At 41.9% G+C, this 24,517-nt stretch overlaps 1 protein-coding gene across 1 annotated transcript in view; it reads right to left on the reverse strand.

Moving 5' to 3' along the window:
- Window positions 1-24,517, reverse strand: part of SYTL5 (synaptotagmin like 5) — a gene marked incomplete at its 5' end in the record, with an annotated part of 63,762 nt that overhangs the window by 24,306 nt on the left and 14,939 nt on the right. Inside the window, 5 exons of the mRNA XM_082011553.1 lie at window positions 1,411-1,567; window positions 7,150-7,275; window positions 9,206-9,338; window positions 10,732-10,847; window positions 23,323-23,538. Coding sequence (XP_081867679.1) covers window positions 1,411-1,567; window positions 7,150-7,275; window positions 9,206-9,338; window positions 10,732-10,847; window positions 23,323-23,538 — 748 coding nt within the window. The remainder of the gene's footprint in view (window positions 1-1,410; window positions 1,568-7,149; window positions 7,276-9,205; window positions 9,339-10,731; window positions 10,848-23,322; window positions 23,539-24,517) is intronic.

Raw genomic sequence — 24,517 nt, forward strand, 5'->3', positions numbered from 1 at the left:
GAATGAGAGGAGGGAAATGAAACACTCAAATCTATTAAAAGTTCACTTACCAGAAAAGAAAAAGAAAAAAGGGAAAAAAAGGAAAAAAAAAGACAACCCCCCCCAACCCCTCCCCAACAACCTATTATTTTTGTACCAGCGTAAGATTTCAATCAGGGTAAAACCAAGTGGACTTGAACTAGTTAAGTTATGCCAATATAATCCCTTAAATAAAGAAAAAAGACAATATGCTTGATATCGTTATGGCTTTTTGCCTTCCTGTAAATGGATAGTTAACAACGTAACTCCATCTAAATTACATGGATTGGCCTTTTTTAAACAAATCTAATGCACTTGAAATCAAGTCAGTGGGTGTACCAACAAGAATATAAACAAAACAATAAAACAACTATTAATTTCTTAACAGCTCCCCAAACTTCCCTTCGTATATACTGACTCTTTCTTTATTGGGAAGGACAATACATTAGACCAAATATTTGGAAGTTAGGAGAAAAAAAAAAAAAAAAAAAATTGATGCATTCAACAGGGCTCTGATCTCAAATGCTCACCTACTTTTTTCCCCAGACATTAATGGTAAAATTTACTCTGACTATAAATTTCGCTTTCCTTGTACACTTAAGTTATGGCAACTTAGACTAACTTGCTGGTACGATCCTGGATTCTAAAGAGGGGTGACTGAAACGCATTCAGTACGGGTGTCTCAGTCCGCAGGAGGAGCTGCTTGACAAACAGGCAGGCTGCCTGGGAACGAAGAGAGTCTCGGCTTCTGGCTTCGGTGAGCCACATCCTTCTGCCTGTTACAGAGCAGCCCAGGCAGCTGGCTCAGACGCGGACACCTACATCCCAAGAGGCCTAAGGGCAGGCAAGAGAAATCCCACCTTTCGCGTTGATAAAGCGTCTAGCACACATTTTGCGTTACGCCATAATTTACGCAAAGCCCAGTGTCCAAATCCAAAAAAACCTACAATCAGTACGGCCTGACCCTCTGCAAGTGCTGAGCGTGCAAAGTTTCCCTTAGAAGTTAGTGGGAGCATGCTGAACCCTGCATGCTGGAGAGTCACATCCTTAGTTCACAGCACTTACTCAAGGCCCCGAAGTGCCAAAAATGCTTCCTCCCATCCCTTGTGGGTGGGAGTGGATCCCGCTTTGGAATCTGTAACTCATTATGTAGTGATGGACACGAACAGCAATTTTTAGACATAAGAAAAATGTCTGCCAGACAAAAAAACATCACTGATAGACCATGACAAATTCTGTTCTAGTAGACATCTCCACCGGTCCCAGCAGAATTCAGGAAGAAACAAAATCTTCTCTGTCAGGTTTGTCCTTTCTGTGCTACAAATCAATCTAACGGGGCAGACACCGGCCAGGTCACCTCGTTTGGTGCCAGCTCCCCATCACTGCACTTACCCTGCTATAATCTGCGGTCATGCTGCGCATGCTCAGCGCCGGAGACCTTGGGAGGGAAGGGGTGGAAGCGGTGCTCCTGTTCACAGGACCCACGGCCCCTTTCAGACGGCTTGCGGTGGCCTCCACCTCGCTGCTGCTCAGCGAGAGACTGCTCCCTCTGGGGTGGGGAGAAGAATATTAAAGCCTTATCGCTTTCAGCAAACCAAGGCAACCCATTTAGCAAACCACTGCAAGAAAACAGCCACGGTAACAATTTACTAGAATAACATTGCCCTGGGTGAGCCGTGTGATCCACCTCAAGGAGATGGTCACCCGGAAGGAAAAACACAGGCAAGGGTGAATTACAATTACTCTATACATACACCTGTTTTCAGCATTTCTACCAGAACTGTGAATAGCCCAAATGGGCGGCTTTCATCCAGGCTCTAGAATCTGCATTTGTCCATCTTCATTTCGAACTGCGTTCGCATCCCAGCAGCGGCGGGACAGCTCATGTAGCACTTCTACCAGGCTGCTCCTTGGAGGAGAACTATGGTGACGCGACAGTTCTGGCCACTTCTGCAGCTGATGTTAATGCCAGCGCTGCCTCCAGAAAGTCTAAAATCCTTGGCTATCTGCTCTCTACCCCCTTCAGAAAAACAACAACTTGCTCACTGTCCTACTGCAGTAATGACTCTTGGACCCAAACTGGTCAAGTCTTTCAACCAGCTTGGAAAACTAGGAAAGCTGGACAAGTCTTTTTGCCGGGTTTTGTGTTAGTAGAAGTGACAACAAGGCATCTGTGATCAGCACACCAGAACCCAATTGCTGTCTAATACCACAACAGGCAGAAATTTTTCCATGGGACATTTTCTATTAGAAAAATATTGATTAGTCCATGTGAACATTGAGGGTTAGAAAGGGTAAGGTGTTGCACTTTTTTGACCTCTTGAAACAATGAAAATTATTTTTAAAAGTACTTCAACACATTTCCAATTAATTTTTTATTTTCCTTTGAAATTTGATTTGGAGTAAAAATACAAGTTCTTGGCTGATCTTCTTTCTCCAAACATCCCTTTTTAATTTTTCTTCACAATTTAGAGAAATCTCAAAGAGTCTTGCAGGACAGTAAGAGTTCTGCATACATTCCTACTTACTACTTCTAAAAAAAAAAAAAAAAAAAGGTAAATAGGAATTGATGCAGGAATTGCAGCCTTTTCCATAAGGAAAACACAGTGTCAGAGCACAATAGTAATGCAAATTTGCTGGAGAAAATTTTTGGAACTTACAGTACATTTTCAGCCAAAATAAGCTTGCTTAATAAATATTTCAGATCTGCAGGCATCTTCATTGTGCTGGACAACATCTGAATTTCACCTTCATTCGGTTTAGGCTGTCATATCATGTTTAAAGTAACTGCAGTAAAAACCTTCTTTACCACAATGGACATTTTTAGTACTACTGCTGAACTGAGAAAAAACACTCTGGAACAAAACAGCTCCTGTCTCACCACTACATTAAGCAATAAGCACAGGCTCCGAATCCACAGTGGTGGAGTTACTGCAAACAAGGAATACAGAGGAAAATCCCCAAACACCAGGACTGCTTAAATGTCGTGCAACCATGTTTTTGTCTTTTAGTGAGCATATGGTAACCTTTTTAACAATTACTATCCAATTTTGTATATTGACAACCTTATATAATGAATAATAAACACGTTGTTATGCATGTGCGCTTCATAGAGATGCGCTGCTACTTTTTAATTTGATGAGCTGGTGATCAACAAATCCTACTAAATGTGCTTTGGCTGAATTTAGTCCTATCTGTTTACACAAAGGTGCTGCAAACTCAGAAAAATCAAGGTTACTGGCTGTCATCTGTATTTTATCAAACTTGTTGGACTTAGACGCACATACCTTAATTTCCAAACCTGCCAGTGTATGGCAAGTAGCCAAAATGTTGAAAGCCTGAATTTTATTGAATGTCACGCCACTTTTGATGGATTGTTGTGACTTTCTGTTACAAAAATTGTTGCTACAGATTTTTCTTCTCCTCACTGTCTAAACTCATAAATCAAGAAAAGCGTCCAGAAGTAATAGTGGGCTGGAATAAAAGATTTGAAAACATGTTACAAGGGGTTCTGCAGGAGTCATCAGAAAGGCTGAGCACCTGCACATCAAACCTGCTAAACAGACCTCTCCTGTAGCTTGCCCTTATTACAGTCTGCTATTAGAGGGAGGTTCAACACATTTTATACGCATGTTAAGTAGACAACAAAAGAAAAATGTTGTTATAACTTGACTATGCCAGGCATTTCCATGTGGTAGGGAAGACCTCACTATGACAGAGTACTGTGCCTGTGTAGATAAGCCTGAAATTGCTATACTATTTCTCTGAGAAGTATCCTGATGCAGCCTCCCAGTTCATTCAGCTGCAAAATCAGTAAACACTTTTGCTGGAGTAGAAATTAACCAGCTGAAGTGAACTCACAGCCTGGGACTCCCTCTTCCCAGCTCAGTATATCTTCTCTTAAACCAAAATACTTAGAAAGAATAAAAATTGTCCATTTTCCTGCTGGTAGGTGAAATACTACCAATTTTGGCAATACAGCTAAAAAGATGAGGGCAATTACAAAAATCAGAAATATGCAGGAAAATCTAGGACAGCTCCAGTGTCACAAGACGTTGTTATATTCTTTTAATTTGAAACTCAAAAGAGTTACAGAGGGTAGCCTGGGAAAGTTTGCTATTACTTCTAATAATTACTACTCAGTTCTATAAATTAACAATAGATGAACTAAAGCAAGCATCCTCAAATATTTAATGAAAGCGTTTAACCATGCACATACAAGACAGGAATTTTCATCCCCCTACTGAAAAATACAAGCTGCTCCTCAATCCTTCCACAAACTCAATATTCAGAAAGTGCCACATCTTCCACAGACAGTAAAATAATCCAGCCCCCCTACCAAAAGCATCTCCTGGCAACACAGCTGGGTCACAACGTACTTTGTCAAAGGACAACGATTTGGCCAGCTGAGGATGAGATGACCGGTAGAGAAAGAAGCTGCTGTAATGACTCAATACCCCTAATTTAATAAATCCCGCACCCTGGCTCTGGGCAAAAGCTAGAAATTGATGCTCTATGTGAAAGTCAAGCAAGGCAATCAAACATAAAGTCTATTTTTACAGAGAATTTCACCATTTATCCACCTAAGCCTGTACACAGAGCTTATCAGGTGTTGAATTCTGCCACTCCAAACAAAATGATTTTGTTTCATTTGTAGTTAACTGCATGATAACTTTCTTGCAGGCTGGCACATCAAAACTGCTGAACAGATCTCTCACAAGCATCCTGTTGTCCTAATTCTGGTATTCCTTATTCTACCTCTTCCCCCCGAGAGTTGCACAGGGGGTTGGGGAATGGGGCGGTGGTCAGTTCATCATACGTTGTCTCTGCCGCTCCTTCCTCCTCAGCGGGAGTCTCCTCACGCTCTTCCGCTGCTACAGTGTGGGGTCCCTCCCACGGGAGACAGTTCTCCACGAACTTCTCCAACGTGAGTCCTTCCCACAGGCTGCAGTTCTCCACGAGCTGCTCCAGCGTGGATCCCTCCCACGGGGTGCCGTCCTTCAGGAACAGACTGCCCCAGCGCGGGTCACCCTATAGGGTCAAAAGTCCTGCCAGCAAATCTGCTCCAGCCTGGGCTCCTCTCTCCATGGATCCTGCCAGGAGCCTGCTCCAGCATGGGCTTCCTATGGGGTCACAGCCTTCTCTGGGCATCCACCTGCTTCAGCATGGGGTCCTCCCTGGGCTGCAGGTGGAGATCTGCTCCACTGTGGACCTCCATGGGCTGCAGGGGGACAGCCTGCCTCACCACGGTCTTCACCGTAGGCTACAGAGGAATCTGCTTGGGCACCTGGAGCATCTCCTCCCCCTCCTTCTTCACTGACCTTGGTGTCTACAGAGTTGCTGCTCTCACATATTACAGAATCACAGAATCATTAAGGTTGGAAAAGACCTTCAAGATCACCAAGTCCAGCCATAAACCCAGCACCACCATGCCCACTAAAACATGTCCCAAAGTGCCACGTCCACATGTTTTTTTGAACACTTCCAGAGATGGTGACTCCACCACCTCCCTGGGCAGCCTGTTCCAATGTTTGACCACTCTCTCAGTGAAGAAATTTTTCCTAATATCCAATCTAAACCTCCCCTGGCGCAACTTGAGGCCATTTCTTCTCGTCCTATCGCTAGTTACTTGGGAGAAGAGACCAACACCCTCGTCGCCACAACCCCCTTTCAGGTAGTTGTAGAGAGCGATAAGGTCTCCCCTCAGCCTCCTCTTCTCCAGACTGAACAACCCCAGTTCCCTCAGCCGCTCCTCAAAAGACTTGTGCTCCAGCCCCCTCACCAGCTTTGTTGCCCTTCTTTGGACACGCCCGAGCACCTCAATGTCCTTCTTGTAGTGAGAGGCCCAAAACTGAACACTGTATTTGAGGTGTGGCCTTACCAGTGCCTACTCCTTTCCTACTCCTGCTGGCCACACTATTCCTGATACAGGCCAGGACGCTGTTGGCCTTCTTGGCCACCTGGGCACACTGCTGGCTCATGTTCAGCCAGCTGTCAGTCAGCACCCCCAGGTCCTTTTCTGCCGGGCAGCTCTCCAGCCACTCCTCCCCAAGCCTGTAGCGTTGCAGGGGGTTGTTGTGACTGAAGTGCAGGACCCAGCACTTGCCCTTATTGAACCTCATACAGTTGACCTTGGCCCATCGATCCAGCGTGTCCAGATCCCTCTGCAGAGCCCTCCTACCCTCCAGCAGATCAACACTTCCACCCAACTTGGTGTCATCTGCAAACTTACCGAGGGAGCACTCGATCCCCTCATCCAGGTCATCAATAAAGATATTGAACAAGACCGGCCTCAGTACTGAGCCTGGGGGAACACCACTTATTCTCACTCCTCTCTCTGGCTGCTGCTGCAGGGGGTTTTTTTCCTTCCTTCTTAAATCTGTTATACCAGAGGTGCTACCGCTGTCACTGATGGGCTCAGCCTTGGCCAGCAGTGGGTCTGTCTTGGAGCCGGCTGGTACTGGCTCTATTGGACATAGGGGAAGCTTCTAGCAGCTTCTCACAGAAGCCACCCCTGTAGCCCCGTGCTACCAAAAAAACTTGCCACACAAACCCAATATAACCTGAGCAAAGAATGTGGGTCTACATCCAGTATAGACTATCCCACCGAAGAAGAAAAAAGTGAACTATTTTTTGGCTCCATTTTGGTGGTGGGACACAAGAGGAATGTTGCACCTGGCATTTTATAATGCTTTCAACAGAGGCAATAACAGAGTTCTCTTACACCCAGAAGAAGGATAAGTGGAATTCTGTTAGAAATAACTGGGACAATAATCATGGAAAGAAAAGGGCAAACAGTGCCTTTGAAGAAGAAAATATAAATTATAATCAATTAACATGTTATTACAGAAGAAAAACTTATAGAACAAAGGGGCTCAGTTCTTTAACATGAACACAGCTCCAGAATTAAAAGCCAGAAAGTAAAAAACAACATACTGACAGCAATCACCAGCTGAACACGAGGGAAAAGGAAGATGGATGGAGATAATTTTTAGGGTTTTTTTTTTAACCATAAGATCTGTTTCTCAAGTAGTATTAATGCTGAGCACTCAAAGACACTGCAACACGACAGACTGGCGCACACCTCTAGGTCAATCCCAGCATAAACTGTACCAGATTTCTGCTGCTCACCTCTCAGAGCAAGGTGTTGACTTGCCACTGTGCAGACTTTGGTTTTCAGCTTCTGAGCTTGTGTTCCTGTCACCGTCATCTTTTGCATTTGTAATTTCTCCTTTGGTCACCGCCCTAATTATCTTCCTGATAAAAACAGGGAATAAAACATTTAAAAAGTTGTAAGGTTTTTCCCAGGAAACAGCAACCTGACTGAAATACCATGATGCGCGCATTCTATTAATTCCGTCTGTCTGACCTATGGACAACTCTGGATATAAGGGTCAATAGAGCACCAAATCAGGTTATCAGACTGATTCCTATTAAAAAAAAAAAAAGAGAGCATCATATTTGCTATAAACTGCTTTTTCAGATACAAAACATTAAAACAACACTCCTACTCAACATGGCCACTTCAACCTTTGAACCAGAAGTGCCTTTTGTTAAAATTCCTCTCTCTCTATTTTTTTATAGTTTGTACACAGAAAAGCATTTTTTACCAAATATGTATATTTTCCCCTAGAAAATTACACTGTATGTATTTTTTCTTAAAGATTTCTTTGCAATTTCTGCAATTATATGCATCAATGCCCCAAATGTGCTATTTTCCGAAAACATAACATCATCCCCTTTACCCTACAACATGTGGGCTAATAAGACAGAAATGAAAGAAATGAAGTTTTGAAAAGTAATAGTATTCTTTATAGACTGACAAACAACAATAGACTGTTAAGTTATCCAATGACACTGTCAGCAGGAGTTGGCCGCAAAACGGCTTTGCCAAAACAAATCCGCTCATGAGATGTATGAATGTGGAATCTGAGGGAGGAAGAAGCAACAAGGAAGGAAGAGGAGGAATAATGAACTACTTCTAAGAAAGGCCACAAAATACACTAGGAAAAGCAAGCCTAATTCTTGTAGGACTGGAATGTATTTCCTTTATGGGGAATGTCACCATCAGAAAACATTTCAGGCCACAAGCTGAGAAAGGCTGAACACCACTAAAATAAACAACAGGCAATTATAAAAAAAAATTTGTTTCTCACAGGGAAATATGACTAACAGATTTGCTTAAAGGATTTAAATGAGAAGAGGGTTAGAAAAGTAAACTCTAATGCACTCTTGCTATAGCTACCAATTAGCATGATTCAGAGCAACATCTAGGTCCTATCCTAGTAGGTTCCCTAAGCTGGTTCTTTCTTCAACTGGTTTGAGAAGCCAGAGGTGTTCTCATGCTCTTTTTCCCAATATTAAACAGAGAAAAATCACTCATGTTTACTTCTGGAGTCACTGGAACAAGTAATTCCATACTCAGCTCTCCTCAGAAGTAAAAAAAGCTGTAGAAAGCTACCTACCTACCCTATATTTAACATCCATAATAAAATGTATTCTTTCTTCCAACAGAAACAAAGTTTTCCAACTATCAGCTGTGGAGCTCCAGCCATGATATGAATGTTCATCTGATTTTTCTCCCCATTCACCCAAGAGCATCAAGGTATACCCAGACTTGAGTCGTGCAACCATATATTCTATGCATCTGTCCGTGTCCCCTGAGAGTAAATGACCACTCCTCTAAGGGTATAGACAAACTGGGGTTACACACATCATAGGCTGCAAGATGACCAGCAACATATCTGTTTAATTCACTGTCACACGCACAAAAAAGGGGCACTGCTTGACTGTTGGACTGCATTTGCACAGCTGGAGGCTAAAAGAAAACTTGACTTGTGGGCAGAACCGACCAGTATACATAAAAAACAGGCCCTCCAAATAATATTTTTTGCATTTTCTTCTTCAGCAAACCTGCCTTTAGGGACACTCTGCTATTTCCGAGTATAAACAAGAAAAATACAGGTGTAAAATTGCCTTTTTTCTGCTACCTTTATAGCTGAAGGGTAGTTACTGCTGCATTTCCTAGGAAACAGCAGTCTAATTATAGTAAGTAAGCTTTTAAACGAAGGCTGAAGCCCTGGAAGTTCAAGGCTGATGTGGAATGCTGGAGAAACTCAAAAGAAAATCCATTCAACCATATACAGCTGTTATCTGATTTATCAATTTCCAAAATAAAAGGCTTTACTCTATCTTTCTAGGTCCACTGAAGACCGATTTATGCCCAGTTGTGGAGGAGACTGATACATCTGGCCTCTTCTCTTCATTCTCTTGGGGTTGATCTTTAAATGTTCTTCCTTCATCCTTACTGGGAACTGCATCTTCAGTGGAAAGGGAAAGAAAAAAAAAGTGAACATTTGCACAAAAAAGGCAGCACATGTCAAACAGCCTCCAAAAATAGATTTTCCATTTTGCAATATTAAATAAAACCGTATGATAAGATATCGTGCAAAAAAAAACCCTTGGGGGATTCTTTGGCTTTCCTTTTTAATAAAAAAAAATAAAACTTTAAGTAGCTTGAAATGTTTCTCATTATCAACTCTAGTCTTGAACTATGCTTCTGAATTTATCACTGGCAACATTTAATAACTAAAGGACCTAAAATATAATTTTGCAGCATACAGTATTTTCTGTGTTCAATGAAAGAATGTTTTCCTAATTAAAATGTTGGTTCGACTAGGAGCAAGGTGTGGGAAAAGGGCTTAAATATATGTTTTTAATGTATTTATCAAATAACAAAGTAACAAATCACAAAATACCCAATTTGACAGGCTGCATAACATCAAACCCCAAAGATATTTGCCAGTTTGACAGCTTCTGAAGCACAGTGATATTGGCAAGATCAGCATTTTGACAAGCAGTATATTTGCACCAGGTATTTTTCCAATGGCAGTAAACCAGTCCCTCTCCCTACAAACTGCCCCTTCCCTCATCTTCCTACTGAAAGTGATGCTACATCTGAAAACAGACTAGCTAAATAGCAGCTTCGGTGTGGAGAGTGAAGTAGTTGAGTGAAGATAGAAGCATCAGCGTTCAGGAAAAACTCCTGGTTTTCAAACCAGTGGTCCTGTGGCACCACACAATGGTACCACAGCAGCTCACAGGGATGGTACACTTGCTGTGCTTGGTCAAGAAGGCCAGACTGCTTACTGTACCTAAAAGTGCAGGTGCAATTTATTGGAGATATCTGGGCAAAAGGAAAGTCAAGTGAGAACTGAAAAGTACCAAGTAGTCTGGATGTAGCCCGTGCTCCAGCATACAGCACAGGAGTTCACATTTATCTTTCTTATTTGGAGTTGAAAAAGGAAAAATGGAATACCTTTTACACAACACCATCACAAACAAGAGAGCCAAAGTAAAAACATGGCTGGGTTTAGATCTCTACAGAGCCAAACTTCCTGGCAGGAACTGAGAATGGACTTCTAGAGCCTCGGCTGCTGGCTTTGCAGCTGAATAAAATTTCACTGTCCAAACAGGTGGACGGTATTAAGCATCTCTCTATCTCCACATTCTTCTTCATTCATCAATACCTAACATTTCCTATATATTAATCATTCAGAAATCACTGCATAGTAGTACCCAAATAAAAATTAAGATAAAAATACTGATTATACTTACACCTTCAACAGTGAAGAATAAAATACAAGTCAAACACTCTGGAAACAAGGTTGGAATGTATTAAGCACAAGCAAATCTCTCTCTTGTGGTCCCTACCTGGGAATTTGCGTAGGATAGACTGTCTGACAACATCAGTTCCAAGAAGATTTGATTGTTTGAAGCGCTTTGCTCTCTCTTCAAAAAACCATTCTCCTGTCACTATCCGTAGCTGTCTATATGGGGAAAACAAAAAAAGCCAGACACACACGCACGTTAACAAACTCGGCCAACCAAAGCTACTGCTTAAATCCTCAGGTCATCATTCAACCGTCATGCTCACAAACTCTGGACAACATTGGCACAGTTCAAAATAAAGAGTAAAAAGACTGATTGCAAAGCTTGGGGTAGTAGGACCTGTAGCAGCAAAATAATATCATCTTGCTTTGTGAATGAGAAGTAATTTTCAGTACACGGAAGCTTACTTGGCAAAAAAGGGTTTCAACCATATTTATCAGATTTACATAGAAAACATATAACTTACCATCTCTCTAGGTCTTGGGATAGTGAACTACTCAATCTCACAGTTTTCAGTATCTCCAAAATTACAAGCAATGTAGAAACAACAATGGTGGATGGAGGGAGAAAAAACTCCACCAAAGCTCCTGTCAGTCAAGTCAGCCGTTCATGGACCCAGCCTGGTTATACAGATTGCTGCAAGCATATATGTATTTTTCACCTCTAAGCTTCATATGCTGCCACTATATGCAGTTTCCTCACATGACAGGGCTGTTAGGAATTATCTGTGTGTCAGAGGTTCAGAGCAATGAACTTTTGTCTTTGCTACTGTTCTGGATAATGCTGCTTTTTAATTCTCTTACCTATACTAGCAACAAAGAAACCCTGTACTGGCATTGCTGTTTTCCATAGGAATATTTTTATGCTGATTGCTAGCCTGTTCCTTAATTAGTTTAAGTATGGTATGGTAAAGCACCACCATTTCTACTGCCTCACTACATACAGTTGATGGTAAAAAGCTACTAATCATGAATACTCAGATAAAAAGCAAATAAACAAAGAAAACCCCCACAGTAAAAGCTGATTTAGCTCCAGGCGTGTCTCTGCTTACTTTATGCTCAGTGAGAAAACTTATTTTCAAACCTATACCAGAACAGAAATAATCTACTCTCTTGGGTGTGAAAATAACTACAGATAGATTTGGAGCACTGATCAATATCTTCAAGACTAAATTACTTTTGAGTCATGCCTGAATGGAGAGTCTGACGTGTGAAAATACTGAAAATTATAGAACAGGATCCTGTCATTGGTAAAAAGACCCTAATATCATCAGTTCTTCCTGACCTGTTAATGAATCATGCACCTTTGTATGAATCGTTAAAAAAAAAAATCAAAATCCAAAACACGTGCCCACAAGCATAGAAATAGAAGATTATTTCCTTATCTTGTTATTGCAGACTCCTACTGACAAAGCCCCCATCGTGACAATCAGTCAGTCATTATGCAAGGCATTAAATAGAATCTCTACGTTTCCACTCAGAATTTTTAAACTACTTTTGTTAGACACAAGCACTGGAAAAGATTCACTGCATTAGAAACTATGCACAGTCTGGCTAGTATGAAAAACAGTTTTTCTCTGAATGTGTATTTTCACAATTAATTTACAGCACGCACTTCTCTGTGCAGTTATTTTTATACCAAGGTTTACAGCAAGTTTAATGCTTTATATCAAACCATAAACCTTCCAGACCTTAGACTACGCCATTATATAAGGAAGAAATTTTTCACAATGAGTATGGTGAAACCCTGGCACAGGTTGCCCAGAGAGGTGGTAGATGCCCCATCCCTGGCAACATTCCAGGTCAGGTTGGACGGGGCTCTGAGCAACCTGATCTGGTTGCAGATGTCCCTGTTCACTGCAGGGGGGTTGGACTAGATGGCCTTTAAAGGTCCCTTCCAACCAAAACTTTCTATGGCTCTATGATAATATTCCATTGCAATATAAATGACATATTACACTGCAGTATGAACTACATGGGTCATTCCTTTTTTTTTGTTCCTCAGTTACTCCCAGGTTTGACCATAAAACTCCACAAGTACCATTTTTCCCCTTGAATAGAGATTTTATTCATCCCTAATATCTTACCCGCAATGCTTAATTTGATCAAGGTCAGACAGGGCACTCCCCACCCCCTTATCCAAACAAGCACCTTCACCCTTCTCCAAGCTCAGGACAATCTGAAGGAGGTGTGACTTATGCCTGGGGTTTCAGCAGTGTGAGACGCTGCCCCACACAGACCTACAGGCTTTTACAAACAAAAGCTTGTAATTATTTCCACACCCAACCCTGAACTGTGCCACCTGCCTGGGCTGCTGTGGTTCACGGAGGGACAGCCCCTCTGCCACAGGGTCCTTGGAGAGCCATCTCCTGCATTTTCTGGCCAGATGTGAACAGTGATGTGGAAAGAAAACCTCTCTGGTGCCTCCTGCGTCACAAGCGCCCAGGGGACCTCAGCAGAACGGTGGCTGAGACAGGTGTGCCTGCTTGTTTTACCGTATATTAGTCTTATAATCTGATGTGGAAATTCAACCTTGCAGCAGCAGGACCAAGGGCTCAAGGAGGGCCATGGGCGCTGGGAAGATCAAAGGAGCTGCAGCCAAGGGAAGGACAGTCAGGGCAGCTGCGGGAGGAGGCCGGGAAGGAAAAGGACGGAGGGCTGCTGGGCTGTGCAAGGAAGGATTTCACAGGGTGCTGTGGATGGAGAGAGGAGATCCTCCCCCAGCATCCATCCCTGGGAGAGGGCGGCCGCTTTCTCTTCCACTCCACTATGGTTACCCGCACACTTAGAGCTCACCATCAGTCTCCCTCTCTCTGTCCCTACTCAATCCCCTGCCATCCCAACAACCTCTCCTACTCCTCTCTCAGGGAGTGAAGCAGCCTGCAAGAGGGGAAGGGCTGGTGCCAGGCCAGGGAGCGAGGCAGGAGTACTGTGAAGAAAGACTTTCTCTTCCTCTTGCCATCCCGTCGTAATAGTAACTACTGACCCCATACTCACCTACCTCACAGGTGCATAAAGCTGTTCAGGGAAGAGACAGGTTAATCTATTTGGGCAACAACAGCTGCTCCCTGTACCTTCTCCCAAAGAAAAATAAGAAATCTACTTCTAGTAATCTCTATCTGCAGCCTGTAACCTCCCACCATTAAATAGCATCATAAAATAGTTTGGGTTGGAAGGGACCTTTAAAGGCCATCTAGTCCAACCCCCCTGCGGTGAGCAGGGACATCTTCAACCAGATCAGGTTGCTCAGAGCCCCGTCCAACTTGACCTGGAACGTTGCCAGGGATGGGGCAGTTACCACCTCTCTGGGCAACCTGGGCCAGTGCTTCACCACCCTCATTGGGAAAAAAATTCTTCCTTAGATCTGGTCTAAATCTCCCCTCTTTTAGTTTAAAACCATTACCCCTTGTCCTGTTGCAACAGGCCCTGCTAAAAAGTCTCTCTCCATCTTTCCTATAAGCCCCCTTTATGTATTTGTAAAGGCTGCAAGAAGGTCTCCCCAGAGCCTTTTCTTCTACAGGCTGAACAACCCCAGCGCTCTCAGCCTGTCCTCACAGCAGAGGTGTTCCATCCCTCTGATCAGTTTTGTGGCCCTCCTCTGGACCTGCTCCAACAGGTCCATGCCTTGCCTGTGCTGAGGACTCCACAGCTGGATGCAGGACTCCAGGTGGGGTCTCACCAGAGCGGAGTAGAGGGGCAGAATCACCTCCCTCGACCTGCTGGACACACTTCTTTGGATACAGCCCAGGATACAGTTGGCCTGGGCTGCAAGCGCATATTACTGGCTCATGTCCAGCTTTTCATCCACCAGTACCCACAAGTCCTTCTCGGCAGGGCTGCTCTCCATCCCTTCATCCCCCAGCCTGTATTGGTACCAGGGGTTGCCCCAACCCAGGTGCAGGACCCTGCACTTGGCTTTGGTGAACCTCATGACGTTCACATGGGCCCATTCCTCAAGCTTTTCCAGGTCCCTCTGGATGGCATCCTGTCCCTCAAACATGTCAACCACACCACTCAGCTTGGTGTTGTCTGCAAACGTGCTGAGGGTGGACTCGATCCCACTATGTCATTGATGAAGATATCAAAGAGTACTGGTCCCAGTATGGACCCCTGAGAGACACCAATCCTCACTGATCTCCATCCGGACATAAAGCCACTGACCACTACCCTCTGGATGCAACCATCCAACCAATTCCTTATCCACCCATCAAATCCATATCTCTCCAATTTAGAGAGAAGGATGTTGTGGGGGGCTGTGTCAAAGGACTTACAGAAGTCCAGATAGATGACATCCATAGCTCTTCCCTTGTCCAGATGTGGTCACTCCATCATAGAAGGCCACTACATTGGTCAGGCAGGACTTGTCCTTGGTGAAGCCATGCTGGCTGTCTTGAATGACCTCCCTGTCCTCCACGTGCCTTAGCAGACCTTCTAGGAGAATCTGTTCCATGATCTACCAAGGTAAGGCTGACGGGTTGGTGAACCCCAGGGTCTTACTTTTGACCCTTTTTAAAGATGGGTGCAATGTTTCCCTTTTTCCAGTCACCAGGGACTTCACCGGACTGCCATGATTTTTCAAATACCATGGAGAGTGCCTTGGCAACTACAGCAGCCAATGTCCTCAGAACTCTGGGATGCATCCCATCAGGTCCCATAGACTTGTGTATGTTCAGGTTCCTCAGATGGTCACGAACCTGATCTTCTCTTGCATTGGGAGGGGCTTTGCTCCTCCAGTCCCTGTCTTGCAGGCCATCCACTCAAGAGTTGTGGGGAGACTGCCAGTGAAGACCAAGGCAAAGAAGTCATTGAGTACCCCAGCCTTCTCCACATCCATTATTACCAGTCTGCCAGCCTTGTTCATCAAGGGGGGTTCCTTTCTTTGACCTTCCTTTTCTGGCTGACATACCTGTAGAAGCCCTTCTTATTATTCTTTGCATCCCTTGCCAAGTTCAGCTCCAGTTTGGTCTTCCTTGACCCCATCCCTACACAACTGGGCAGTGTGCCTGTACTCTCCCCAGGATACCTGTCCCTGGTTCCACTGCCTGTGCATTTGCTTCTTGCCCTTTAGCTTGACCAGCAGGTCTTGACTCAGCCATGCTGGTCTCTTGCTTTCCTTTCACAATTTCTTACACCCGGGGATTGAGAGCCCTTGTGGCCTATGGAAAGCATCCTGAAAGATCTGCCAGCCCCTGATTATGCAGCTGGTCCCCTCTTGCTTAGCTAAGGAAGCTCAAGGTCATCACTGCATGCTCTGGCAAACACAAACCTGACCCCCAAGGAAAGAGAGGGGTGCGAACAATCCCTTTTGCAGGTTTGAGCAGGAAGGGACCATGACAGCCGCTGCACCAATGGAGCTGAACTGTGTGCCGGTTTAGCTAACAATGATAAATTGAATTGCCCATCTTCTTCATCTGGCTGATCATATTAAGCAATAATAAGATACACATTTTAAACTGAGGTGCCAACTCCTTGGCAGGGCTACTTCGAGGAGACTCCTACCCATTCTTCTCTGACTTGATGGAGAGAACCAGGTCTGAGGTAAAACACAGATGACTCCCTCAACTAACACACAAAACACAGCAAATTAAGGGAGCATTGCCTTGTTTTAGTCAAGTGCTTCACCTCTCTAGCCCATCCTGTTATCCACGGCAAAGCGAGAAAAGCAACGGCCATCAATAGCCAGCCATTGCGAGCGTTGCATGGAACAAGTCTAGAGGTCTCAACCTTCCCTTCAGACCTTCGTCCCTATTATCATCAGTGCTACTCCGTCTGGGGATCCTGACTGCAGCTGGCAGTCCCCTTTTGTGAAAATGTCCTTACCCAACTTATTACCTCTACAAACTTATCACATTCTAACAAAATAAAGGGAAAAAACCCAAGCTTTGCAGCTTTGAGTTTCTAGTGCGCTAATATTGGATGTATTTTTCATGCATACTGAAAAATTCACAGAAAGACTAGTGTTTGTCTTATCTTACTCATTCACATGTGTCAGGATTACCTATTAAAACAATTTTTGTTCTACACATAAATAGAAACGAGTTCAGATTAAATGATAGCCTAAGTGTCTGAATTGAAGTTTTAATTTCATAATTACATTTGACATTCTGAATCAAAAACTAAAAAGCAAGACCTAAACAGGCTTATAATAATGTTATTTTCATACATTTATAATTATGACAAAGGGAGACTGTCTTTCCTACTGAGATTGCGCATCCTCCTATTTCTGACACAGGACTTAAATGAACCCTTTCCACGCAGATAATTGTTTCAGTGGGAGAAGAAATGAGTGGCATTTATGCAACAGTACATCAGATCAGTGCCCACAGGTTTGTTTTCTGTTGTTTTTAAAATGGGTCCAAGGTCCTTACTGACTGGTATCAATATTTTCTTTATTTTTCTTACTCAGCATATAGCATACAAAGTAAAAAAGATGTATGTGTTCTAGCAAAACAGTGTTTAGACTGGCCTTCCAAGGTGTACAACAGATGCTGAAGGCAGTGGCTTTAGAAAGAAAGAAAACAGTGTTATAAATTGTAATAATAGCAATTTTTGCATGATTGCTTTTTCCTATACTCAAAATGAATAGGAAAATTTTAAAGACAATCACATTCAAGTAGATAGGTTTAGTATCAAATACTCAAGGTATCTGCTAAAGTCCTTATGCATTGATTACTGATCCACCCACTCACATCATCATGTGAGAGGGAGTATGTTACAGTTCCGTGCTTCTTCTTTCTCTGTGATCTCCTACTAAACAGATTAACTTCACTAATGAACTGCTCAGTTTAAAAATGAACATAACTTGTGGCCTATCCCTGCCAGAAACTCAGCTTGTTATTTTCCACTCATTTTTGCAAGACACTTCATGGTTAAATGCCCAGTTGTAAAATTTCCATTTAAGATGGAAAGTCAGAATTGTTACTTTTAATAATTTCTTCTGGAAAAAAAAACATATTTCAATTTTTCATACTTGAAAAAGAATTTCACTATCCATTTGATGATCCAGCATACCCACATCCACAGTAGGGCAGAGAAATTTTGTCTATACATGAACATACCAAAACACACACTGATCTTTGTAGGTATTCAATTCCACAGAGTATTTTCTATAACATAGATTAATTCCAGAGTAATTTTTAGTATGCTGTGAGGCTACTGAAGAGAAATTTTTGACCCTATTAAAAGAAAGCAAACTTGCTTAGAAGTTACTAAAATAAAAAGAAATTATAAGAAATCTGAAAAGCATTTGCATACTAAAACATCTGAAATGCCTCTATTTTTAGGCTCCTAATGGGAATAAATGTTAATGAGATACCGATGAATTTTCATGACACTTTAGGACAACATAATTATTTCAAAGATCAAGATACGTTTCCCATTACTGCTTTGTTCTGCTGTAATATCAGCAGCATTTTATTTCGATGAAGAACTCAATCAAGATAAAAGGCATTGTTTGCAGATATCTAGACACATTCGTAATGAGAAATACGGACAGCATCAAGACGCAAAATCAGCTTGTCAGCAGACTGCTTGAAGAACTTGATTTCCCTTCAAGCTATTGACCATTTTCGATGCCAAATTTAAAACGCAAACTCACCACATTTTAAGAAAATGCAAGGAAAAAACAGACCTTAATGGAAAGTTTCCCTTTTAGCACTTAGGTCTGAAAGCTCCTGATGACCTTAGTTCCATGTATGCAGGGAATGGAGGAGAAAGCTTCCTCTTTCATCAAGCAGGCTCTATTTACCTCATTAAATACAACGTGACCATCAAACACACAATCACATAAATAAAGACCATCTTGTTCTCCGCTGTCTATAGCTGCAGAGCTAAGAATTCTGCAGAAGACTTAGCTCTAAGCCTTCTTGACTTCTAAATGCTTTATCTTGCAACTTTATATTCTAGCTGGTAATAACTCCCAAGGCGGCGGGGGGAGTCCCTAGTAATCTACCCTTTATGGATATTCAAGGGGAATATACTTTTTCTAACTCTAAATTGTAAGACAATTTATACATAAACCTCAGTTTGTTATCCTTAAAAATACTGATGAACACCCCTCTCTATTCACATTCAAATGTCTTTCCTCAAGTTCACTAAATCTCTTTTCGAAAGTGTTTTAGAAAGTAATTAATGTGTTGTAATGCACTTCCTCATCACCATAAGCTGTTTTTCAGGCAAGTCTGACTTTGGAGAAATGGCAGATGAAATGCCTTAAAGATTATTTTGGAGGAGAGAAGTCAGATTCACTTGTTGCCAGATGAAGATGATCTGGTTGACAGATGAACATTTATGTTGTATTATTAAACAAACTGGTAACTCACCCCTACAGCTACCATCATGCTCCCATGTAATTTTTAATTTGTTCAGAAAATAATACTGTGTTTTACCATAGCCTTAAAAAATGAGCATCCTGAAACTACCTGATACTCAAGTCAAAGTCAGCATACTTGCAGCTTCCCCACCATCTTTTTTTTTTATGATTTCTTTTTTTCTTTTTGGTAGCTGGACATAAACCCACCATAAATGTTAAAGCAATCATAACATTTAGCCCCTGGCTACGTGACAGAATGTCCTTTTTCTGTACCACAGGTATCCCAAACTCCTGTGCTATGAGTGGACAGGCAGGACTTAAGGTGCTCAGAAGGAAGGAAAGGTCAAAATGTATTAAATGAAGCAACAGGCAGAACCTGGGTGACATTATCTACACTTTCTTTTATTGCCAAAAGATGTTCATTGTTTCAGCAACCATTTTGGATTATCTGTGTAATTCAAGAGATTTCTGCAGTAATTTCTGTAGCACTTGTCAACCTCTCTGTGAATGAACACACTCAACACCCAGTATCAGACCTTCTTCACTGACACCAGATGTAATGCAGAAGGCTTCCCAACAGTTCTGAAAAAACTTGCTTCTGAACATGTTCCTGCAGGTGTAACTCATCACTATATAACAGGACTTGTACAGGTTACTACTACCACCATCACCTTAGGTGGCATTTACTAGACATTCTTGAGGACAATTTTGGCAGAACAGCCAAGAATTAGTATAGCACCAAAACTGGAAAGAGTTTGCGGTGGCCATGAACCCTTCTCCCCACCCCTTACGGGTCTCACAGCACAGATGACAACATACATCTACAACAGTGTAACTTGGTTCTGCTGATGGAACAGCACAGCAGGTGCTGGAGTCTATACAGATAAGGACATTAACCTAGACTCATTCATCAAGGTTGCTTTAAAGAAAAGGGTAGGGGCAAAAAATAAATAAATAAAAAAGCTTCCTAACACTTTTTGCAAAGCCATTGGCCTGGTGAAACAATCCAGTTTGAGACATAAACACTGTATGCAGATCGATGCTACGGAGCTAAAAGCTTTTCCTCCCTCCTCCTGCCTTTTGTTTGCTACTCATACAGCATAACTGGCTCCTAACACTGGATTCCCATTTTCTTCTCCTTGCCATCTGCCTTTTAATCTTGCCGAAGGCTGTCTTCGCATTAACTTAATCAGCGCCTCCTTCAAATGTAATTTTAAAAGCCTAGTAATTTTAATTTTCCCTGCATTTCTTACTTAAGTGAGACCAAGGAAAACAGAACTGAAAGAATTTAAATTAAGCACAATGACTTAACTGAAACACCCATCTCAAACTTTCATCTCTACACTGTCCACACAGAAGGTAATCTCTCTCTGTGTACTTCTAGCAGAGTAAAAGGCATTTTACAGACCATTAATTGTCACTATAGTCTTGCAAAAACACTGCATATGAACAAAAAGAAAGGACAGAGATTTCAATTTAATAGAGATACCCAACACAGACAAAACTTTAGCACTTGCAAATTTTAGCACTTTGCAAACAAATTACACCATGGTTTGCAATAACTTAGAGGCACGCTTCAACCAGAACTCATTTTCAAGATGATTGCTAGGATCACTGCTTGGCATACAGAATTGCAGCACAATCACAAGAAATAGGGATGGCGTACGTTTTGAGAAATTACCTCATCCATCTGTCAGCCCCAAAAGAGAACCATCTTTACTGATGTCGCCATTCCCGAGAGAGGTTTATCCAACCTGTTTTTAAAACAAGATTCTGCAACCTTTCCAAGTTATATCAGTATTCATACCACCTAACCTAAATCCTGAAGTACCACATTACTTTTCTCATCCAAAGTGAGCACGTAGAACAGCCTGTACACCTCCTCAACGCAGCTGCCTTTTGTAGATTTAAAACTTAGTTATTTTCAGTTTTCTTTGGCCTAGGCCAAACGTTTCTGACTCCTTCCATTACTCCGGACATACCGCGTGCTAGGCTTGTGATCATTATTTTCTGCTAACTTTCTCCAGTTGGCCAACATGAAGTGTGCTACACAAAATTGGGCAGAATGCTCGACATAAAACAGGGTTGCATCATGTATTTTACAAGCCATAATTCTGCTTGTACATCCCTGTGTGATGCTGGAATTTTTTACAGTGGAAAATAATGTTGATTCATGTTCAGCTTTTCATTCAGTACAATACCCAGATCCTTTCCTAAGGAACAGCTGCATAAGCTGTTTTTATCATCATTCTATGTTTCTGCAGCTGCATTTTTGCCCAAATGTAGTACTTCCACATGTCTGTAGGGAGTCACCACTTGCTTTTCCTTCAAACCACTTCTCTAAATTGTAAGCACCACTATGAATCCTAATCCTGTCCTTCAGCATGCCTGCAGCACCTCTCAGTTTTATGTCACCTGCAAGTGTAACTGGCAAACTCATCTGCTGAATCAAAGTCCTTAACTAAAATACTTAACAGTAAAAAGCCAGGAAATATTCTGCTCATATCGCTGCTTTTTTTTTCTTCTTCTTTTTTTTTCTCTCTTTCCCTTTTTTTTTTTTTTTTTTTTGACAATGAAATGGCCATAATTTCCCAGGCAGGCCTGCAGTCCCACTGACAGAATTTATTCCAGGGCATAGCTCCCCTTGTTTATCAGCTTATTAAAACGGCAGGAGAGAAAGTATCAAAAGGTTCACTTAAGTTACAAGACATCAACAGATCCTCCTCTATTCACAAGGTCTGTCACCCTATCAAAGGGGGAAACTAAATCAGTTTTGACATTATTTGTTCTTGAGTCAGCTCTTACTCATTGTCCTGTCATCTTCTCTCGGCTTTCAAACAGCAAAGCAATCAGTTGTTTCAGTATTTTTAGAGAAATCAAAGGTAACTTTACAGGGCCAACAAATCAGTTGTTCCTCCTTTCTTCATTTTTAAAGAGCAGTTTTTTGTTTGCTGTTCTCCACTCTGTCACCTCACCTGCACCCCATCATTTCTGAAAGGCACAGCACTGAGATCATCTCAGGAACTGGCTGAAGCAAACTACAAGGAGCTCAGTTTAAAAATCATTTCACAAAATCAAGCACTTGAACATGTTTCATCTTAAGAGGTGAGACATTGTCCTCTGGATGTGCCCCACTGGCTGCAGAAAAGGTACATTTTTTAAAAAGGTTTTTAGCATCTAGCTAAAAACAGATGTTAACCTTCTAAAGCTAAAGTTAGAGGACACAAACCCTAAACTCCATCTTATGCTGTGTTAATTTTTCACTGTCTAGGTAGCCAAAGTCTGACATAACTAGCAATTTGGGTTCACTCTGACACAATTTACAAAAAGCTTTATCTTCCTGATCTTATTAGTTTGACAGTCTGTACAAAAAAAATCCCCCTGAAATTACTTATTCCTTCCCCCTTTAACATGATTATTTTATCATGTCTTTTTCTTATACCATCCAGTTCTTGCATCAGGATACATAACTGAGTTTTGTTGCCCAATACATTTCCTCTTCCCTTCATGGTTATCTTACTGAGTCAAGCTACAAAATCCCATATTATCATACCAGTCAAGGGAATTATTCTTCCAAGTGTACATCAAGTAAATACCTTTGAACACGTAACATCTCTTACTGTTTATTCACTTGATATCCTGTGTTCTCTGCTTTCCAGCACTGTGATCTGCTACCCTCCTCCTCCATTCCCCATGCTCAGTACTCTGACTGTGAGAAATGTGATATCCCCTTTTGTTTTACTTCCCACCATAGCGAGCATTCTAAAGAAAATTGTGCTAATAGACACATGATATAGTCCCCTCTCTTCAAACGGAGATGTTCGGTTACTTTAAACACAGAAAAAAACAAGGATAGAAACATGTATTGATGTGCTTGGACTCACAATTTTTACATCTCTCTCCTTACAAATCCACCTACCACGTCAGTCAGAACATACAGACCTCACTTGTTTTTAATTCTGTTTTGTTAATTTTGAATTATTTGAATTATTTTTATTTTTACATTTATGTCTTCACAATGTGAAGACTGTCACTGCCTCGTAACTGATTTTCTGTCATTTTCAGAACACTAACCACCAACAGCTTAGTATTTGTGATGCTTGCAGCTCTCTTTAGAAAGCAAGGTAGTTGAAACTGTCTTGGAACTGGAAAAAAGATACTGCAAAATAGTGCAGCAAATAAAACCACTAGATAAGCCTCTTCCCTTGTGCCCTTGCTACGCATATGCTTTTGTGCGAAGGGGATGTAAAACAGTAACACCAGCACAAAATTACTTATACAGCGGTAACCTCTAAACATATTTATGAAAGCTGCACAACTTACGCAATCTTGGCACACACCGAGCACTTCCACTGCCCATCAGTTCCCACGACACGACATTTATTGCAAACTCGAAGTTTGCAGGCTTGGCACAGGTCTCCTCTGTCAAAGATTAAGCCCAGGCTTTTCTGACAGCGAACACAGACCCTGTTGTTGTCCTGTTGACAATGACGGTTTCCACCTTTCCTTCTCACTTCCAGGAGCTCATTTTTCAATTTCCTAGAAGCAAGAAAATAAAATCTTTTAATTTAGAGATGCAACTCAATGATTTGCATACATTTTTTAACAGATTAAGATTTAGTGCTAAAAACCATAAGACACAAATAAGTACAGAACAATTTTTTAATATATTTGCTGTATTTTTTGACAAACATGACAAAGAAGAGTAAATCTGTCTTCCAGCTCTCAGACATGCAGTCAAGAGGAAAATCTTGTGTTAGATCAGTATAAGTAACTGCAGACAGCTGAGCAGTCCTGGACAATTGGTAAACCATATTTGCCTGTCCCTCATCAATAATTCAAGTCATGCTGAGCCCATGTTGACAGCAGCTCAAAACTGTGACTATCCTGTGCATCCACAGAAGGAGAAGAAGAAAATCTTAGTGTGCATTTAATACTATGCTGGTGTAGAATTAGCAAGGAATGCATATACAATTTTGCATTGGCTATTCAGAGCCCAAAAAAACCCAACCCAAAACATCTAAATAGATAGTGGTGTTATGCTCTGATGACACAATTTAAAAAAAAAAAAAGGAGAAAGTCAGTTCAAATAATGGAACTTGCAGATTACCAGTTCTGCCACTGATTCTGCAGGATAAAAATATTTGCATTTACGACCTAATTTTGAAGGCTGCAATTTCAATGGTGCGTGAGTTGGGTCCCTAATGACAAAATAACCATAAGGGAGATGTAACTACTGTATTTCCCACAGCAAAAGAAGGAATTTGAAGAGAAAGAGTGAGGAAGGACGACAGGAAAGGCAGTTTTCTACGGCTATCTTCCCAAACCAGGGACTCAAGCAGGACCCCGTCACAACCCAAACCTCTCAATAATAGCTCTTTGTACCCTGGTTCCTGACCTCAACTCCAGAGCTTTCCTTCCCATGCCACAGCCTCTAGTTCTTACCTCTCCCACCCCGACCCACAGAACCATCTAGGTTAGAAGGAAACATAGAAAGTCACCTAGTCTAAACTCACAG

Source organism: Phaethon aethereus (assembly GCF_964289735.1).
Source record: "Phaethon aethereus genome assembly, chromosome: 1".
NCBI classification, from domain to species: domain Eukaryota; kingdom Metazoa; phylum Chordata; class Aves; order Phaethontiformes; family Phaethontidae; genus Phaethon; species Phaethon aethereus.